General features: G+C 43.2%; 1 protein-coding gene across 1 annotated transcript in view; it reads right to left on the bottom strand.

The window, feature by feature from the left end:
- Positions 1 to 6,131: 6,131 nt before the first annotated feature.
- TMC2 (transmembrane channel like 2) overlaps positions 6,132 to 19,436 on the bottom strand; it is a 106,161-nt gene continuing 92,856 nt past the window's right edge. Inside the window, exons 18-20 of the mRNA XM_003273425.3 lie at positions 11,884 to 11,962; positions 10,309 to 10,426; positions 6,132 to 6,783 (exon numbers count right to left, since the gene is read on the bottom strand). Of these exons, the coding sequence (XP_003273473.2) occupies positions 6,566 to 6,783; positions 10,309 to 10,426; positions 11,884 to 11,962 (415 nt within the window). The 3' untranslated portion in view covers positions 6,132 to 6,565. The remainder of the gene's footprint in view (positions 6,784 to 10,308; positions 10,427 to 11,883; positions 11,963 to 19,436) is intronic.

The raw sequence follows: 19,436 nt of genomic DNA, 5'->3' as shown, positions 1-19,436 counted from the left end.
ATTAAGCAGTGTTTGGAGATTAATTTGGAGGTGATGTGCAGGACAAATTGCCCAAAGGACTCCCACTGAGCAAATGTCCTGTGGGGACAGCAGGTCTGAGTGGGAGCTGTGGGTTTCACAGATGTGCTCCAGGTTCCACCTTAAAGCCAGGTGGCAGGTGGGGCCTATTTCTTTTTCTCTGTCCATAAGACTGTTTGCCCATTGGGAAGAACAATATACTATATCATCTGACCTTTTTCATTTAGCCCAGCCTATGGCTAACTATGTCATTTTGGTGTACATTAGCCCAAGGTTTTTACTCTGGCAACATTAATGGGGACCTATGGAAGTGGAATGTGCTATTTAAATTTCAGTGCCAGGCCATGCACAGTGGCTCACGCCTGTAATCCCAACACTTTGGAAGGCCGAGGTGGGTGGATCACTTGAGGTCAGGAGTTCGAGATCAGCCTAGCCAACATGGTGAAACCCCATCTGTACTAAAAATACTAAAATTAGCTGGGCGTGGTGGTGGGCGCCTGTAATCCCAGCTACTCGGGAGGCTGAGGCAGGAGAATCACTTGAACCTGGGAGTCGGAGGCTGCAGTGAGCCGAGATCGCTCCACTGCACTCCAGCCTAGGCGACAGCGAGATTTCATCTCAAAAATAAATAAATAAATAAACAAATAAACAAATTCAGTGCCTTGGGAGAGCTTCGGGAAAGGAAATTGCATGAAACTACCACAAGAGGGCGGCACTTTATACTCCTTTTGTGAGTGAGAAAATTCTCATAAAATTTAAAAGGCTTTCTAGCAATTCCTGGGCTCTTTTCTCAAAAGTGGAAAGAAACCCTACAATATTCTTTGGCAGTGAGTTCATGTATATGCAGCATTTCTTTATAAAGACACAGGAGAATGAAAAGTACCTTGGGAAGGTGGTTTAGCCCAGCATTCCTTGTCTTTTTTGGCAGTGATGACCTGGCAGCTTCTGAAGCTTGGCCGTTGATTAGGATTAAAGAGCACAAGATGCTGTTGTGTTTATCCCCTGAGCCCAAGGATGTTAGATCTTATCCATGCCTGTGATGATATCTGTTATTTATTGAGTACTTAGCATAATGCTTGGCACGTTACAGTTTTACTTCCATCAACTTGTTGAATCTTCACAGACAAATCTGGAGGTTGGTTTTATATGGCCCATTTTCCAGACACGGTTCAGTGAAAGAGTTATCTGTATGCTCTATATACCTCATCTACCCCAACTATGACCTTGGGCCTTCCTTCATGTTTTTCAAACTAATACTATATTGAAAGATAAAGTATCTGGCACAACACTGCAGACAGTTGTCTTTAATAGCAATCCTCACACTCTATAAACAAACCTGCTTAGAATATTTGATGGTACTCACACACCTGGTGATTTTGCCATTGAAAATTATACTTCAGTTTTTATTCCCTAGGAATCAAAAGGGATAAAGTTCCTATTTTAGTTTTGTTTATTTTTGTTTTTGAGACAGGGTCCCTCACTCTGTTACCCAGGCTGTAGTGCAGTGGTGTGGTCTCGCCTCACTGCAACCTCTGCCTCCTGGGCTCAAGTGATCCTTAACACCTCAGCCTTCCGAGTAGTTGGAACTACAGGCATGCACTGGCTACTTTTTGTATTTTTTGTAGAAATGGGGTATCACCATTTTGCCCAGGCTGGTCTCGAACTCCTGGGCTGAAGCGATCCACCTGCCTCAGCTTCCAAAATGCTAGGATTACAGGCATGAGCCACCATGCCTGGCCCCATCCTTAGTTTTAAAGGCACATCTTGGAAACAGCTTATAGGATTTTAAAATCTCCATCAGATAGTCTTTGCCTTCTGTCTAGAAGTTTAGTCCATTTGCATTTATTTGATTCCTGATATATTTTGGTTTATTTCTTTCATCTTATGTGCTTTATATTTTATTTGTTGTGCTATTTTTGTTTATTTGCCTTTTCCTGTTTTGGAGGCACTATCAACCTAATGCCACTTTTTTTGTTTTTTTTTTTTTCTGAGACGGGGTTTTGCTCTTGTTGCCCAGGCTGGAGTGCAATGGCACGATCTTGGCTCACCACAACCTCTGCCTCCTGGGTTCAAGCGATTCTCCTGCCTCAGCCTCTCGAGTAGCTGGGATTACAGGCATGAGCCACCACGCCCAGCTGATTTTTGAATTTTTGGTAGAGACGGGGTTTCGCCATGTTGGACAGGATGGTCTCGACCTCTTGACCTTGTGATCCACCCGTCTTGGCCTTCCAAAGTGCTGGGATTACAGGTGTGAGCCATCGCGCCTGGCCTGAAAGTCTTGAAAAAAAATAAATTAAAATTTTCATTTGAGTTTTTTGGAACATACAGATACAGTTGACCCTTGAACAACATGGGTTTGAACTTCACAGATCCACTTATATGTGATTTTCTTCCATCTCTGCCACCCCTAAGACAGCAAGACCAACCCCTTTTCTTCCTCCTTCTCCTCCTCAGCCTACTCAGCATGAAGATGACAAGGATGAAGACTTAAGATGAGCCACTTTTGCTTAATGAATATTAAATATATTTTCTCCTCTTCATGATCTTCTCAATAACATTTTTTCCTAGCTAGCTTATTCTATTGCAAGAATACAGTATTAATACATGTAACATATAAAATATGTGTTAACTGACTTTATGTTATCAGTAAAACTTCCATTCAACAGCAGGCTATCATTAGTTAATTTCTGGGGAAGTCAAAAGCTATACATGGGTTTTTGACTGCACCGGGGTCAGCACTCTTAGCCCCAGTGTTGTTCAAGGGTCAACTGTAGCATATGAATTTAGAGCCTCTGTGTAAGGGCTGCCTTGTGGCTAGAACTTCTCAATGGAGACTTTTTCTCCTCTACTTTCTGCCAAGGTCAAGAGAGATACATGTCTCTTTCTGCATGGCAGGTTTATTTTTTATTGCCCATTACTGAGCATGAGGAACTTGGTGCTCTAGCTTTGGGTGGGTCTCTGCCCACCCACTCAGAGCACATCTGAGGTGACTTTATGATCTGAGGGTTACCAGCATAGTGAGTGCTATTGGTAACCTGCCCAGATCACCTTACTGGCTGGTTCATCAGCCCCTCCCCCTAGTTTCTGTGAGTGTGCAAATCAGTGGGAGACCAGGTATCCCCTTTGATCTTCTTCACCTAAAGTGTCTTTCTACTTATGTGATTCTGTGTACTATGGAGCTCTTAGGAAATAGAAATGGAAGTTGAGGTTATTAGAAGTGAAAGGATCAGCCTACAAAAATAGCTTCCAACAGATAAAATCCAGCATCTGCTCCATTTCTCTCCAGTTAGGAACGCGCAGCCAAACTAGGGTAATATCAGCAGGACACCAGTTATATTTCTCTGGATAAATGGTTAATTTCCTTCTTTCTTTTTTTCTTTCCTTTTCAGACGGAGTCTCGCTCTGTCACCCAAGCTGGAGTACAGTGGTACAATCTCGGCTCACTGCAACTTCTGCCTCCCGGGTTCAAGCGATTCTCCTGCCTCAACCTCCCAAGTAGCTGGGATTACAGAAGTGCACCACCACACCTGGTTAATTTTTGTATTTTTAGTAGAGATGTGGTTTCACCATGTTGGCCAGGCTGGTCTCAAACTTCTGACCTCAAGTGATCCACCCACCTCAGCCTCCCAAAGTGCTGGGATTACAGGCATGAGCCACCATGCCTGGCCAGAGTTTTCTTGATAGAGGTCTTGTAATTAATTGAATTAGAAAATTTTCTGTTAAAATATGTCCACAAATTCTTTGGTAACCCTCCCTTCAAGAAGCGAAGCCTAATTCCCTTCCCTTCCTGTGTGAGCTAGACTTAGTGACTCAGTTCTAATGAGTAAACGTGGTGGAATTGATAGTGTGACTTCTGAGACTAGGTCATAATAGGCATTGTGGCTTCCTCCTTGCTCTCCCTCTCAGATCACTTGCTCTGGGGGAAACCAGCAGCCATGTTGTGAGGACACTCAAGCAGCTCTATGGAGAGGCCTACATGGAGAGTAACCAAGGTCCCCTATCAATAGCCAGCAAGGAACAAAAGCCTCCTGCCAATAGTCATGTGTGAGCCATGTTGAGAGCAGATCTTTCAGTCCCAGTCAGACCTTCCAATAATTGTAGCCCTAGCTGAGAATTTGACTGAAATATCCGGAACCACATCTGCCTAGTTAAGCCACTCCCAAATTTGTAACCCACAGAACAGAAACTACATACATACAATAATAACTACATACAATAATACATACATACATACATAATAATACATACATACATACAATAATACATACATACAATAATACATACAATACAATAATACATACAATACAATAATACATACAATAATACATACATACAATAATACATAATTGTTTATTGTCTTAGGCTGTTATGTTTTGGGAATAATTTGTTATGCAGCATTAGATGACACATACATTCCGTCACATGAAATTACACTTCATCAGATCAGGATGGTTTGTTTGTGTTTGTGGTGGGTATTTATGTGCATTAGTAACCAGTGGAGGCCTGACAGTAATCACTAGGGGACCAATGGCTCAGGCAGGCAGAGTGTTCCCTGCCTCAGGGCCTGGCATTCTGATGCAGAAGGCCAGGTGTTGGTGTGGTGGCCATCTTTGGGCCTTCTGGTCCTGACTGGTTGGGTTACAGTGCCAGGATCACTGTATTGAGGTTTCAGGTAGGTTAGCTTGGGGAAAGGCATATGACACACAGGCAGTTTTGGATTTGGGGCTTGGACCTGGGTTCCATGGAAATCAGGCATTGCAACATCTTCATTAGCCTTGCCAGGAGAGATTGGTGTGAAATAATTTATCCTGTTTCTCCTGGTCACATGTCCCTATTATTCCATTGCAGTTTGTATATGTGAAGTTTTGGTGCTGGATTGAGAAGGGAAAGGATTTGGGAGGGAAGTTAGAAATTATTTTAATTGTACAGCTTATGAAATTGCTGTAAAAATCTTCATTTCTCTACCAGGGCTTTGCCTGACTTTCTGGGTCTGGGGGATTCTCCTGAGAACCCCTGGGGACTTGGTTGGGTGGTGGCTGTAACAGTTGATGAGGTTAAGGTGGCTGACTCTCTTTAGAACACTCAGAGACATGGGTGAGAGGGTCCCTTCATCCTGAGGCCACACTGCTTACCTGGGTCTGGGAGCACAGAGTGGAGGAAAGGAAGGAGCTGTCTGCAAGATAGCTGGGCTGTTGCAGAGTCCTGGACTGTGACTCCCACCGTACCTAGGCTCTGCCCTTGCCATCAAGGCCTTCTTAATGGTCTGGCCCCCGGCTTCTTCCCCCTAAGAAATATTCTGCATAGAACCATGATATGACACTAAGTGAACATAGAATCCCTAGAGACAATGCTCTGCATTGTACCTTTTGCAAAACTCTTCAAAGAAACCATCTTCAAGGTCTCTTGTACAATAATCATGTTATCAAATTCCTTTTAGAATTTGGTGCATGAAAAAGATTTTTCTGTCCTGGGTAAGGCAGGTTTCCTTCCAAGATAAGAGGCACTGGGCAACTCACTTGCTCCTGTGATTCACTGTTTTCACTCCCTGTTTTGTGCTCCATGGTGTAAGCTTCCCTTGGGCTGGGTACTGGGGTATCACCAGTCTTCCCACCAATCCCCACTCTCCATGACTGGTCTTTGGTCCATTTACCTTTATTTTTATTCACTTTCATTTACTTTCATTCATTTATTTGTAGAGACAAGGGTCTTGCTATGTTGCTCAGGCTCATCTTAAACCCCTGGCCTCCCACTTCAGCCTCTTAAAGTGTTGGGATTACAGGTGTGAGCCACCACTCCTGGCCAGACTTGTTGTTAAGACAGTGTCTCACTCTGTTGCCCAGACTGGAGTGCAGTGACATGATCTTAGCTAACTGCAACCTCTGCCTCCTGGGCTCAAGTGATCCTTCTGCCTCAGCCTCCCAAGTAGCTGGGATTATAGGTGCATACCACCATGCCTGGCCAATTTTTTTGTAGAGGTGGGGTTTCGCCACGTTGCCTAGGCTGGTCTCGAACTCCTGGGCTCAAGCGATCTACCCACCTTGGTCTCCCAAAGTGCTGGGACTACAGGTGTGAGCCACTGTGCCTGGCCTGGACCTTTCATTTAAACCAGCTCACTTCCTCTGGATTGAGAAATGTAGGCCCTTCTGCATCCCCCTCCTGGTTAGGGAAGCTGGCAGAAACCCGTGTCCTAAACTGTGTCCCATGGAAAAAGTCTACAAGGGTGGTCATGGCCCTTCCCCAAACTCCCAAAATCCAGAGGCAAGGTCGGCCACTGTGAGTGTGGGGTTCAGAGCTGTCTGAACCAAGATATTTGGGAGGGCAGTTAGTGCAGAGATGGCTCCAGCTTCCCTAAAGGACAGGTGAAGCCACTGTCTTCCTCCTTTGGTAGCTGACAAGGGCCTGAAGGAATCAAAGTTCACGCATTCCAAGGGAGGAGAGAGAGCATGTATGTAAGAGGAAAGAGGGGAGAGAACCTTGGTTTGGTATGTGTGAAACTGCGGTACTTGAGGATCAGCCCTAGGGTCGAGGCTCCCTGGAGTCCTAGCCGTCAGTGGGGAGGTCTCTGAGCACTCTTCCCAGTGGCTGACCTCCACGGATGAGTCTGAGATGGGGCGTGGCCAGAATCTGGTCTGATTCCAGGGGGCCGAGATATTGGAAGGTGTCCAGAGGCAGGCAGTGTGGTCCTGCTGGCAGAATTGGAGGTCCCAGGGCCCTGCGCCTTCTTTTCCATGGCCTGGCTTTGGCTGGCAGAGGGAGGAGTGGTCTCTGGAAAACGAACCAAGACAAGAAAGAGGAAGTGGGAGATTTTGTACAGGTGGAATTGGAGCTCTCTGGAGCCGCCCTGTGGTGTGTGTAGGTTTTAGTCCTATTTGGTGATGTGAGAGCTGTAGGATTGCACTCAGCTGTCTTGGGGTCACCTTGGCCTGGCTTTTGCATAAACACATCTGTTGGAGAGTATGGTCTTCTGGCTAGAGAACTTGATTTTGAACCTGGCCTTAGGCTAGACTCTCTGATCCCGGGTTTTCTAGAGTACAAAATTGGGACAAGAATAACAGCAGCCTTGCAGGGTGACTGCCGGGGTCAAATGTGATGATGGAAGGGAAGGGGCTCTGGGAATTGTTTGGAATCAGATCTACTTTCCAATCCTTCATTAACTTGTTTCCTTCCCCTCCTCTAACTCCAAGTTAGGGACAATGACTGCTCTTTACTAAACCCAGTCCCTCTTGTTCTGGGACACAGAAATGGGCTCTGGTTCCCTTGTGGATGAGTGTGGCCTGTGCTGGAGTTCCAGGCTTTGATGGGACCACATCCAGGTGTGTCCCCTAAGCTCTTCCCCTTGCACTAGCTTGATGCAGGCAGAGTCCCAAGATGGAAGGAGCCAGGGTCCCCATATCAGCACGTGTGGCTGTCAGGTGAAAACACCCAGTTTGGACTTTGTGTTGAGTGAGAAGTGAACTTTTATGGTGTCTGAGCCACTAGCCATTTTGGGCCTCTTTGTTGCAGCAGCTAGTATCATTTTATTATAGCTAATACTTAATAATAAAAAATGAATAAAATTCCAGTTACTGAGAAATTGGAATGCTTGTACATAAAAAAAGTTCAGGCTGGGTGCAGTGGCTCATGCCTGTAAACCCAGCACTTTGGGAGGCCGTTTGAGGCGGATCACTTGAGGCTGATCATTTGAGGTCAGGAGTTTGAGACCAGCCTGGCCAACATGGTGAAATCCTGTCTCTACTAAAAATACAAAAATTAGCCAGGCATGGTGGCAGGTGCTTGTAATCCCAGCCACTCGGAAGGCTGAGCAGGAGAATCGCTTGAACCTGGGAGGCAGAGGTTGCAGTGATCAGAGATCGCGCCACTGTACTCCAGCCTGGGCGACAGAGTGAGACTCCGTCTCAAAAAAATAAAGTTCAAATTCCTAAACTGTCAGTCATTCCTTATGCATCTCATTCACTTCTTACATCCAAAGCTAAAGTGTCTGCGTGTAGACACTGTTTAATTTTAAAACAGAGACAATCTTTGGAAAATGGGATCATCTCAGAGATGGTCTCTTTCAACTTGACCTTTCCTCACTCCTAATTTGAGGTGGTCTATGATCACTCCCCTTTGAAGCCCCAGGATATTTTCACTTGATCTTAGCCAAAAGGCCAAGGAGCAATAGCCCCAAGATACTTTCTTGGGAACTTTTTATGTGGACTTTTCTCACTCTATTATTCTAGATATTCCAGTGCTTCTCTTTTCAGAGAATATAAACTATAGCATACGTTGCTTAAGGATGCGGATACATTCTGAGAAATGCATCATTAGGTGATTTTGTTGTTGTGTGACCATCATAGAATGTACTTACCCAAACCTAGTGGCATGGCCTCTTATACACATAGGCTATATGGTTTAGCCTATTGCTCCTAGACTATAAACCTGCACAACACTTACTGTACTGAATACTTTCGGCAGTTGGAACATAATGGTAAATATTTGTGTATCTAAACATAGAAAAGGTAGAGTATATGAAAGATGACAAATGGTAAACCTGTCTAGGGCACTGACCATGAATGGAGCTTGCAGGACCGGAAGTTGCTCTGGGTGAGTCAGTGAGTGGGTGATGAGTGAATGTGAAAGCCTAGGACACCACTGCCACTACTGTAGACTTTATAAACACTGTGCACTTAGGTTACACTCAATTTACAAATATTTTTTCTAGGCCAGGCGCGGTGGCTCAGGCCTGTAATCCCAGCACTTTGGGAGGCTGAGGCGGGCGGATCATGAGGTCAGGAGTTCAAGAACAGCCTGGCCAACATAGTGAAACCCTGTCTCTACTAAAAATACAAAAAATTAGCCAGGCATGGTGGTGGGCACCTGTAATCCCAGCTACTTGGGAGGCTGAGGCAGGAGAATCACTTGAACCCTGGAGGTGGAGGCTGCAGTGAGCCGAGATCACGCCACTGCATTCCAGCCTGGGTGACAGAGCGAGACTGTCTCAAAAAAATTTTTTTTTTCTTTCTTCAATAACAAACCTTAGCTTATTGTAACTTTTCTACTTTATCTCTTTTATAATAACAGTTGGCTTAAAACACAAATACACTGACCACCTGTACAAAAATATTTTTTCTTTATATCCTTATTTGATAAGCTTTTTCTGTTTTTAAATTAAGAATTTTTTTCTTTTTACTTTTAAAATTTTTCTTGTTAAAAACTAAGATGCAACACACACATTAGCCTAGGTCTACAAAGGGTTGGGATTATCAATATCACTGTCTTCCACCTCCACATCTTGTCCCACTGGAAGGTCTTCGGGGGCAGTAACACACATGGAGCTGTCATCCCCTATGATAACAACACCTTCTTCTGGGATAGCTCCTGAAGGACCTGCCTGAGGCTGTTTTACAGTTAACTATTTTTTATATAAGTAGAAGGAATCTACTCTAAAATAATAGTAAAAAGTATAGTATAGTAAACATGTAAGCCAGTAACATAATTATTATCATTATCAAGTATTCTGTGCCATATATAATTGTATGTGCTAGCCATTTTTTTTTTTTTTTGAGACGGAGTCTTGCTCTGTTGCCCAGGCTGGAGTGCAGTGGCATGATCTCGGCTCACTGCAAGCTCCGCCTCCCGGGTTCACACCATTCTCCTACCTCAGCCTCCCAAGCAGCTGGGACTACAGGTGCCCGCCACCACACCCAGCTAATTTTTTGTATTTTTAGTAGAGATGGAGTTTCACCATGTCAGCCAGGATGGTCTCGATCTCCTGACCTCGTGATCTGCCCGCCTTGGCCTCCCAAAGTGCTGGGATTGCAGGCATGAGCCACCGCACCCGGCCTAGACTTTTATATAACTGGCAGCTCAGCAGGCTTGTTTACACCAGCTCACAACAAAGACATGAGTAATGTGTTTTGCTACAATGTTGACAGTTATGTCACTTGGCAACAGGAATTTTTCAGCTCCATTATAATCTTATTGGGCCACCGTTGTAGATGCGATCCATGGTTGATCCAAATGTTATTAAGGGGTGCATGACGGCACTACTGCCAGCTGGTATTCATTGGCTCCTTCTCTGTGCCAGGAATTCTGGTAGGCACTTTACATGCATGATTTCATCTCATCTTCACCATCCCATGAGGCAGGTGCTATGATTGACCCCTATATTCACCTGCCCAACTTCATAAGCTAATAATTGTTAGGATCTGATTTCAATCCCAGAACAGTCTGATTTCACGTTGTTTCATAGGCTCTTTACACCTTTCCATGTGGCCTTGTAAAACATAATCATTATGACAAAGAGCTTACCTTCCCTGGTGAGTTGGAGCTGGGTGGCATTTTTGGAGCTGCTTTTAGGTGTCTCCTCTGAATCTCTGGCTATGGCTTTGCCTTTTACAGATTTGTGGCTCTTCTCAACTTCACGGAGCTGCAGGAAATAATGAACTGTTGGTGCTGGCCCAGGAAATGGATGTTTGAGGCTCAGAGGTGTTGACAGTGATTTTTTTTTTTTGAGATGGAGTCTCACTGTGTTGCCCAGGCTGGAGTGCAGTGGTGTGAACTTGGCTCACTGCAATCTCTGCCTCCTGGGTTCAAGTGATTCTCCTGCCCTCAGCCTCTCTAGTAGCTGGGATTACAGGTGTGCACCACCACACCTGGCTAATTTTTGTATTTTTAGTAGAGACAGGGGTTCACCATGTTAGCCCAGCTGGTCTTCAACTCCTGACTTGAGGTGATCCACCGGCCTCGGCCTCACAAAGTGCTGGGATTACAGGTGTGAGCCACCATGCCCGGCCTGTTTTCAGTACTTGGTGACTACCTTAAACTGCCTGTTACTGGTCCTCACAACTGATTGGAGAGGGCAGCCTGAGGCTCTCAGATTCACACAGCAATTGAAGGAACATGTGGCCAGAGGACAGCGATCTTTCCAATCCTCTATTTCAGTGATTTTCTGTACCTGAGCAGAAGCCCAGTGAGATTAACAGAAAAAGGGGCTGGGCACGGTGGCTCATGACTATAATCCCAGCACTTTGGGAGGCCGAGGCAGGCAGATCACGAGGTCAAGATATGGTGACCATCCTGGCTCACATGTACTAAAAATACAAAAATTAGCTGGGTGTGGTGGTGCATGCCTGTAGTCCCAGCTACTTGGGAGGCTGAGGCAGGAGAATCACTTGAACCTGGCAGGTGCAGGTTGCAGTGAGCTGAGATCGTGCCACTGCACTCCAGCCTGGCGACAGAGCGAGACTCCATCTTAAAACAAACAAACAAACAAACAAAAAACCAGAAGAAGGTGTGGATGGGGGGACCAGTAGCAAGACAGATGAGATTCATTCCAGAAGAGGGACAGAGAAAGCAAGGACAGGGCTTAGGGAGGGTTAGGGTCTGAATTTTAGGGTGTGTATGTGTGTGTGTGTGTGTCAGGAGACAGCAGTCAGAAATAGGGTGTCAGCTGGGATGTTGAGAGAGGCTTCCCATGTGTGAAGGGGACTCAGGAGATCTTTTAGACTAAAGAGCACAAGAAATATGTGATTTTGACAACATTTCTTTTAGTATTTAAATATTCACTTTAACCTGTAGGAATTATTTTATTGTGGATACTGGCTTTTTCTGTATGAGCATTGGTTGAACTCACTGAATTTCTCCTGTTCTTTAGCAACCCCTCGAAATTTAAGTCATTATTGTCACAAATCACCAAATAGCCTCAATAATATAAATGCATGCTGTTGAATCTCACAAGGCTACTTCCTATAATACAGATATTTTGGGATTTGGTTTAGAAGAAAGCCATTTAGATAACACAGCTGGGCTCACACAGCAAATTAGCAAAAACCAAAAACATGATCTCTTTTTACCTCCAGGATGAAAAACTCCCAACAGACTCACCGCTTGGATTTTCTTCCTCAGCTGGGCATTAGCTTGGGAAAGGCTTTTGGAAACTGAGTTCAGGTAGTAAATGGCCAAGCTGCAAGAGAAAAGCATGTCTCCTGTGGTCCCATGATCTTGGCAGATGATAGGAGCTGGGCGCCTTTCTTGGGGAATCAAGGCAGGATTCCTGGAATAGTTACTGAGGCTTTGGGTGGGTGACCTATCATCTTCTTTTCTCAATGTGGAGAAGGTCCTGGATGCCCCTGCATCCCCTCTGTTTTATTATGCGTGGGCATAACTACATAGCTCTAGCTCTGAGAGTGCTCAGTAAAGGTTGGCTGGAGGAATCATCCCTCTTCTGGGAAATCTGAGGTGGTCAGAGGGTGGCAGGGTTTACTGACTGCAGAAGAAGCTGGTCATGTTTCCTGGGCACTTGCCCTGTGCCAAGCTCTGTGCCATGTGCACAATCCACCCCCACCCCACCCTATCTCATTGGCTTTGATGAAAATACCATGAAGCAGAGAGTAGACTTTATTTGACCTGGCTCAGAGCCCAATCAGTGTGAACCTTTTCTCTGAGATTGGCAAAAGCAATCAGAGGCAATTGTTGAACATCACGGCTGTGTGAAGTGTTGCGTAACAGTTGGGGCAAACAATAGGCTAACCAAAAAGCTTAAAAGGAGAACTGGAGAATGAAATGTCCAATGGGGGCTTTAAAACACTTTGAAATATTCCTGGGAATCTAGAGAACTGTGTGCATGATGTGTAAGGCTCTGTGCCTGTCCAGGGCTCTTTATATGTCCCAGAAAGACTTGAGAAGGCCTTGAGCTCTCACCTCTGGTAACCTTGAGTCTCTGAACAAGCAGTCAGTGAGAGCTAAGGTAGAGTTGTAAACTGCCTGGTTGAATGTTGAAGGCATACCCCAAAACATACACAGAACCTCTTGGGAAATACTGGGAGTCTTACTGGTTCCAGATATGTAAGAAAAATCTCTGTCCAGTCAGTAGGTGACTACTAAGCTAACTGAGCACAGACTTTAGTGGCCACACACAACAAAGAAAACAGACTTTACATAATTAGTTCAGAAAAGTTATTAAACAAGGATAACAGCAACAATCATAACAACAAACAGCAACAACAACAAAACCATGGAAGGGAGGCGAACTTGATTTCCGTGGCTGCCATATAATACTATTTAAGATACCCAGTTTTCGACAAAAACTAGTAAGACATGGCTGGGTGCAGTGGCTCACACCTGTAATCCCAGCACTTTGGGAGGCTGAGGCGGGTGAATCACAAAGTCAGGAGTTTGTGATCAGCCTGGCCAACATGGTGAAACCCCATCTCTACTAAAAATACAAAAAATTAGCTGGGCGTAGTGACGGGCGCCTGTAATCCCAGCTACTCGGGAGGCTGGGGCAGGAGAATTGCTTGAGCCTGGGAGGCGGACGATGCAGTGAGCCGAGATCTCGTCACTGCATTCCAGCCTGGGCAACAGAGTGAGACTCTGTTAAAAAAAAAAAAAAAAAAAAAAAAAAAAAAAAAAAAAAAAAAAAAAAACCTAGTAAGACATACGAAGAAAGAAGAAAGTCTGGCCCATACACAGGGGGAAAAGTAGTCAATAGAAACCATTTCTGAGGAAACCTTCATGCTGTATGTAAGAGACAAAGACTTTAAATCAGTTATGTTAAATATGATCAAAGAATATGATCAAAGAACTATAGAAAACCATTTCTAAAGGACTGAAAGTATCAAAATGATGTCTCATCAAATAAAGAATATTAGCAAAAAGAAATAAATAAAATAACCAAATAGAAATTCTGGAGTTGAAATCTACAATAACTGAAACAATAAATTTCCTGGAGGTGCTCAACATATCTGAGTTGACAGAAGAAAGAACCAGCCTGGCCAACATAGTGAAACCCATCTCTAAAAATCTCTAAACATAGTGAAACCCATCTCTAAAAATACAAAAATTAGCCAGGTGTGGTGGTGCATGCCTGTAATCCCAGCTACTTGACAGGCTGAGGAAGGAGAATCGCTGGAACCTGGGAAGTGGAGGCTGCAATGAGCCGAGATCACACCACTGCACTCTAGCCTGGGTGACAGAGTGAGACACCATCTTGAAAAAAAAAAAAAAAAAAAAAGGAATCAATGAACTTGAAAATAGGTCAATTGAGATTATCCAGTCTGAGGAACAGAAAGAAAAAAGAATGAGGTAAAATAACACAGCCTATGGGATAACATCAAATGTATCAACACATGCCTAATGGGAATCTGAGGAGGAGAGGAAAGACAGAAAGGGTCAGAAAGAATATTTGAATAAATAATGGCTATTTTTAATCAGATTTCATCCCCAAATATGATGAAAAAATATTAATTTACACAGGAAACTCAACAAATTCCATGCAGGATAAACTCAAAGAGATCTATTCCTAGACATATAGCAAATTGAAAAAAACAGCCATAGTCAAAGAGAGAATCCGGAAAGAGAGAAACAAATAATCATATACAAGAAAGCCTCAGAAAGATTAACAGTCAATTGTTTTTTCATGTAAACCATGGAGGCCAAATGGCAGTGGGATGACATATTTGAAAGATTGAAAGAGAAAGACTATCAACCAAAAATTCTAAATCCAGCAAAACTGTTCTTCAAGAATGAAGGAGAAATTAAGTCATTCCCAGATAAAAACCAAGACAAGTAATCACTAGCAGACCTACTCTGTAAGAAATGCTAGACGGAGCTCATTAGGTTAAAATGAAAGGACACTACACAATAACTTGAAACTACATGAAGAAATAAAAAGGCACTGGTAAAGGTAACTACATGGGTTAATATAAAAGCTAGTATCAACATAGTCTTTGTAGCTCTTTTTTCTCCTGTCTTACTTAGTTGGCATAAAATGTATAAAGATATAATTTGTATGGCAGAAACAACCTGAAGGAGAGAGGAGGGAATGGAGTTGTATAGGGACAAGGTTTTTGTATGCTATTATAATTAAGTTGGTATTAATCCAAAGTAGTTTGTTGTAAGATATTAATTGTAATCTCCAGGGCAATCACTAAGAAAATAACTAAAACAAAATATAGTAAAAGAAATGACAAGGGAACTAAAATGATATACTAAAATATTTAACCCAAAAGAAGGCAGTAATAGAGGAATAAAATAACAAAAATACATAAGACATATAGAAAACAGCAGACATAAATGCTAACTTATTGGTAATTAAATGTAAATGAATCAAACACTCCATATAAAAAGCACAGATTGACAGAATGGATAAACACTATGCTTCCGCTATATGCTGTTCCAAAGAAGCACACTATATTTTATTTCATTTATTTATTTACAGAGAAGTTCTCACTCTGTCACCCAGGCTGGAATGCAGTGGCACAAACATGGTTCACTGCAGCCTCAACCTTTTCGGTTCAAGCAATCCTCCACCTTGGTCACCTCCCAAGTAGCTGGAACTACAGGCACGTGCCACCACACTCAGTTAATTTTTAAAGTTTTTGTAGAGATGGGTCTTGCCATGTTGTCCAGGCTGGTATCAAACTCCTGGGCTCAAGCAATCTTCCTGCCTCAGCCTCCCAAAGTGCTGGTATTACAGGCATGAACCACCACACCCAGCCTAAAAAGGCACACTTCAGATTTTTAAGGTAAAAGTAGATTGAATGTAAAAGGATGGGAAACATATTAAGACAGAAATTGTTAGAGACAAATAGGATTATTTTGTAATTGTAAAAGGGTCATTTCATCAAGAAAATGTAATAAGTAAAAACATATATGCACCTAACAACACAGCCTTAAAACATATGAAGCAAAAACAGAATTTAAGGGAGAGATAATGGACAATCCAATAATAATAGTTGGAAATTCAGTGCTTTACTTTCAGTAATAGAAACAATTAGAAGGTCAACAAGAAAATAGTAGACTTGAACAACTCTAAAAGTTCTATCCAATGCAATCAACTCCTTTTCCTGAGCCTTGAATTTATCAAGGCTCAAGTTCAAGATTTATTGTCTTCTACAATCCTAATCCCTTCTTCTTCTAAATACTTTTTGGACTTGTTATTTGTCATTGTTTTTAAGTCTTACTGATTACGTGTTTTAAATTCAGTCTCAAAGCATATTTGAAAGTGGTACCTTATTGTCTGCATTAGGGATCAGCAAACTTTTTCTGCAGAGGGCCAGGCAATAAATATTTTAGTCTTTCTAGGCAATACATTCCTTATCACAACAAATAAATTCTGTCTTTTTCTGTGAAAGACAGTCATAGATAATAAATAAATGAATGAGCATGAACGTGTTCCACTAAAACTTTAACAAAATCAAGTGTGGTCTGGATTTAGCTTGTGGACTACAGTTTGATGACCCCTGGTCTACACCAAAGGAAAAAGATTCTGGCTTAGATAGCCATTATACAGGCTGTTTACTGCACAAAAGGCACCTGACTAAGGGGGTGACTGTTGGCTGAAATCTATCCGTATTCTGTTTGTCAAATGTGCCCCTTGGCATGGGCCTACCTCTGTCTGAAGGACTGGACACCTTTAAAAAATTTGCACAAGGTACTATATGGGCTAGTGGTGGCCCTAAATTCACCACCACCTTTTGAGGTCACTTTTTTTTTTTTTTTTTTACTTCTGTAAGAAATCAATAATTAGGAAAGTTACTCCACTTTCCTAATTATTGATTTCTTATACCTATGTTACAATGACTTACATTCCCTGGTTGTTTTCATCCTTATTTCATGAATATACTTATCTCAACCCTCCAAAAAAGCAGCACTGTGCTTAACTGAAAACATTAAAAGCACTCCCCAACCTGTAAATGCAGGAAAAATACAAAAATATATTTTAGCACCAAATATTAATTAACTTGTTTTTCCCATGGAAGGTACTAATTAATCCTACAGAGAAAAAAAGAGATCTAAGAATTAAATAAAATATAACATTTTCATTGTTTACAAATGAGAAAATGACCTGGAAGATTCAAGAACTTTGGTTGAGTAAATATGATAAACAATACACTCGTAGGGTGACTGTATTAGCCTGTTTTCTTTTTTTAGAGACGGAGTCTCACTCTGTTGCCCAGGCTGGAGTACAGTGGCCCAATCTCGGCTCACTGCAAGCTCCGCCTCCCAGGTTCACACCATTCTCCTGCCTCAGCCTCCCGAGTAGCTGGGACTACAGGTGCCCACCACCATACCCAGCTAATTTTTTGTATTTTTATTAAAGACGGGGTTTCACCTTGTTAGCCAGGATGGTCTCGATCTCCTGACCTCATGATCTGCCCGCCTCGGCCTCCCAAAGTGCTGGGATTACAGGCGTGAGCCACCGCGCCCTGCCTTATTAGCCTGTTTTCATATTGCTATAAGGAACTACCCAAGACTTGGTAATTTATAAAGGAAAGAGATTTAATTGACTCACAGTTCAGCATGGCTGGGGAGGCCTCAGGAAACTTACAGGTGGAAGGTAAAGGGGAAGCAAGGCAACTTCACAAAGTGGCGGGAAAGGAGAAGTGCCGAGCAAAGTGGGAACAGCCCCTTATAAAACCATCAGATCTTGTGAGAACTCACTCACTATCACAAGAATAGCATGGGGGAAACTGCCTCCATGAACCAAATACCTCCACCTGGTCCCTCCCTTGAAATGTGGGGATTATGGGGATTACAATTCAGGATGAAATGTGGATGGGGACACAAAGTATCAGTAACTGAATATAAAATTTATATATAGAAAATAAATAACATTTACATAGAAAAACAAAACCTAGTTAGAAAGTATGATGAAAGAGCTATCCTAATTTAGTATAAAACAACAAGATGAGGCCGGACACGGTGGCTCACGCCTGTAATCCCAGCACTTTGGGAGGCCAAGGCAGGCAGATCACGAGGTCAGGAGATCGAGACCATCCTGGCTAACATGGTAAAACCCCGTCTCTACTAAAAAATACAAAAACAATTAGCTGGGTGTGGTGGCGGGCACCTGTAGTCCCAGCTACTTGGGAGGCTGAGGCGGGAGAATGGCGTGAACCCAAGAGGCAGAGCTTGCAGTGAGCCGAGATTGCGCCACTCCAGCCTGGGCGACAGAGTGAGACTCCATCTCAAAAAAAAAAAAAAAACAACAAGATGAAATGCAGAGGAATATATTTAATAAGAAATGTGCATGAAATTTATGAAGAAAACTTAAAAATATTGAGAGACATATGAACAAATGATAAGGAATACAGTATTCTTGGATTGGAAAACTTAACAACATAGGCGTGCCAATTCTTTCTGATTTTTTTTTTTTGAGACAGAGTCTCGCTTGCTTGTCCAGGCTGGAGTGCAGTGGCGTGGTCTTGGCTCACTGCATCCTCTTCCTCCTGGGTTCAAGTGATTCTCCTGCCTCAGCCTCTCAAGTAGCTGGGATTACAGGCACACACCACCACAGCTGGCTTATTTTTGTATTTTTAGTAGAGACGGGGTTTCACCATGCTGGCCAGGCTGGTCTCAAACTCAGGTGATCTGCCCGCCTCGGCCTCCAAAAGTGCTGGGATTACAGGTGTGAGCCACCATGCCCGGCCTTCTTTCTGAATTCTAACAAAAATGATCACAGATTTTTTTGTTGTTGTTTTGGTGCTAGGCAACCTGACCCTGTGGAAAATCAAATAAACAAAGAAAGCAAAGACTTCTTTTTCTGGTCTTGACTGAGGGACTTGTATTGGGTCTTGTATCTGGTCTTGACTGACAGACTTATATTTTCAGAGAAAAACAACTGTAAATGCTGAGCAAAATTTACAAAACTGTAGTTTAAGACATGGGAGAGTGACAAAACAGGCAGACTAAAGGGGCTTGATGCTTGAGAGAAGGGAAGCATGTGAGGTGAGCTCCACATTCCTCCAGGGTTTCTCCCTGAGAGTATTTTCCAATTTGTGACCCAGAAGCAGAGTCCAAGCAGAAAGTGGAAATCTTACAATGTGGAGAAGACGCAGGTCAGAGTTAATTACTGCCAGAGTCTTTGGGACTTCAGGGGCAGAATCCCAGAGAAGAACAAATTGCAGATAAATAAGCCAAACTCTGTACAAATTACCCTCAAATGATTGACCAATTCTTCAACTGCTTCAGGAAGCCCGGAAGAAAATGACACCAGGGAGGCTGAAGAGCAGAGCAGAGATTTCACAGTGGCTGTAGCAGTACTACTGGAGAAAGAGAATAAGCAAAGACTGCAGAATTGGGAAAAGAGAGAATGGGTTTCAAGCCCTGCCAAGGTGGATGGTGGTGGAGGCCGAAAGAGTGAGGGTCGTGATCAACTCAGTATACCACTGGAGGCTATATGAGTAAACAGCAAACTGTTCTCATGAATACAGGATGTTGGCAAGCTGACAACTATGTCGGCACCCAGAAGGAATGCTGAGGGCAGTCACGCCCCAGGCACAATGTTTCTTGTGATTAGGCACATCTGAGGCCTGTTAGCAATGATGTGAACCCGTGATCAATCAAGCAGCTGACCAATCGTTACCTCCTACTCCCTGCTCTTTCTACCCAATAAATACGAAGGGCTGTAGAAGCTCAGAGCTGCAGAAGCTCAG

Source organism: Nomascus leucogenys, chromosome 13, assembly GCF_006542625.1.
Source record: "Nomascus leucogenys isolate Asia chromosome 13, Asia_NLE_v1, whole genome shotgun sequence".
Taxonomy (NCBI): Eukaryota; Metazoa; Chordata; class Mammalia; order Primates; family Hylobatidae; genus Nomascus; species Nomascus leucogenys.
This window is presented reverse-complemented; position numbering and strand designations above follow the sequence as displayed.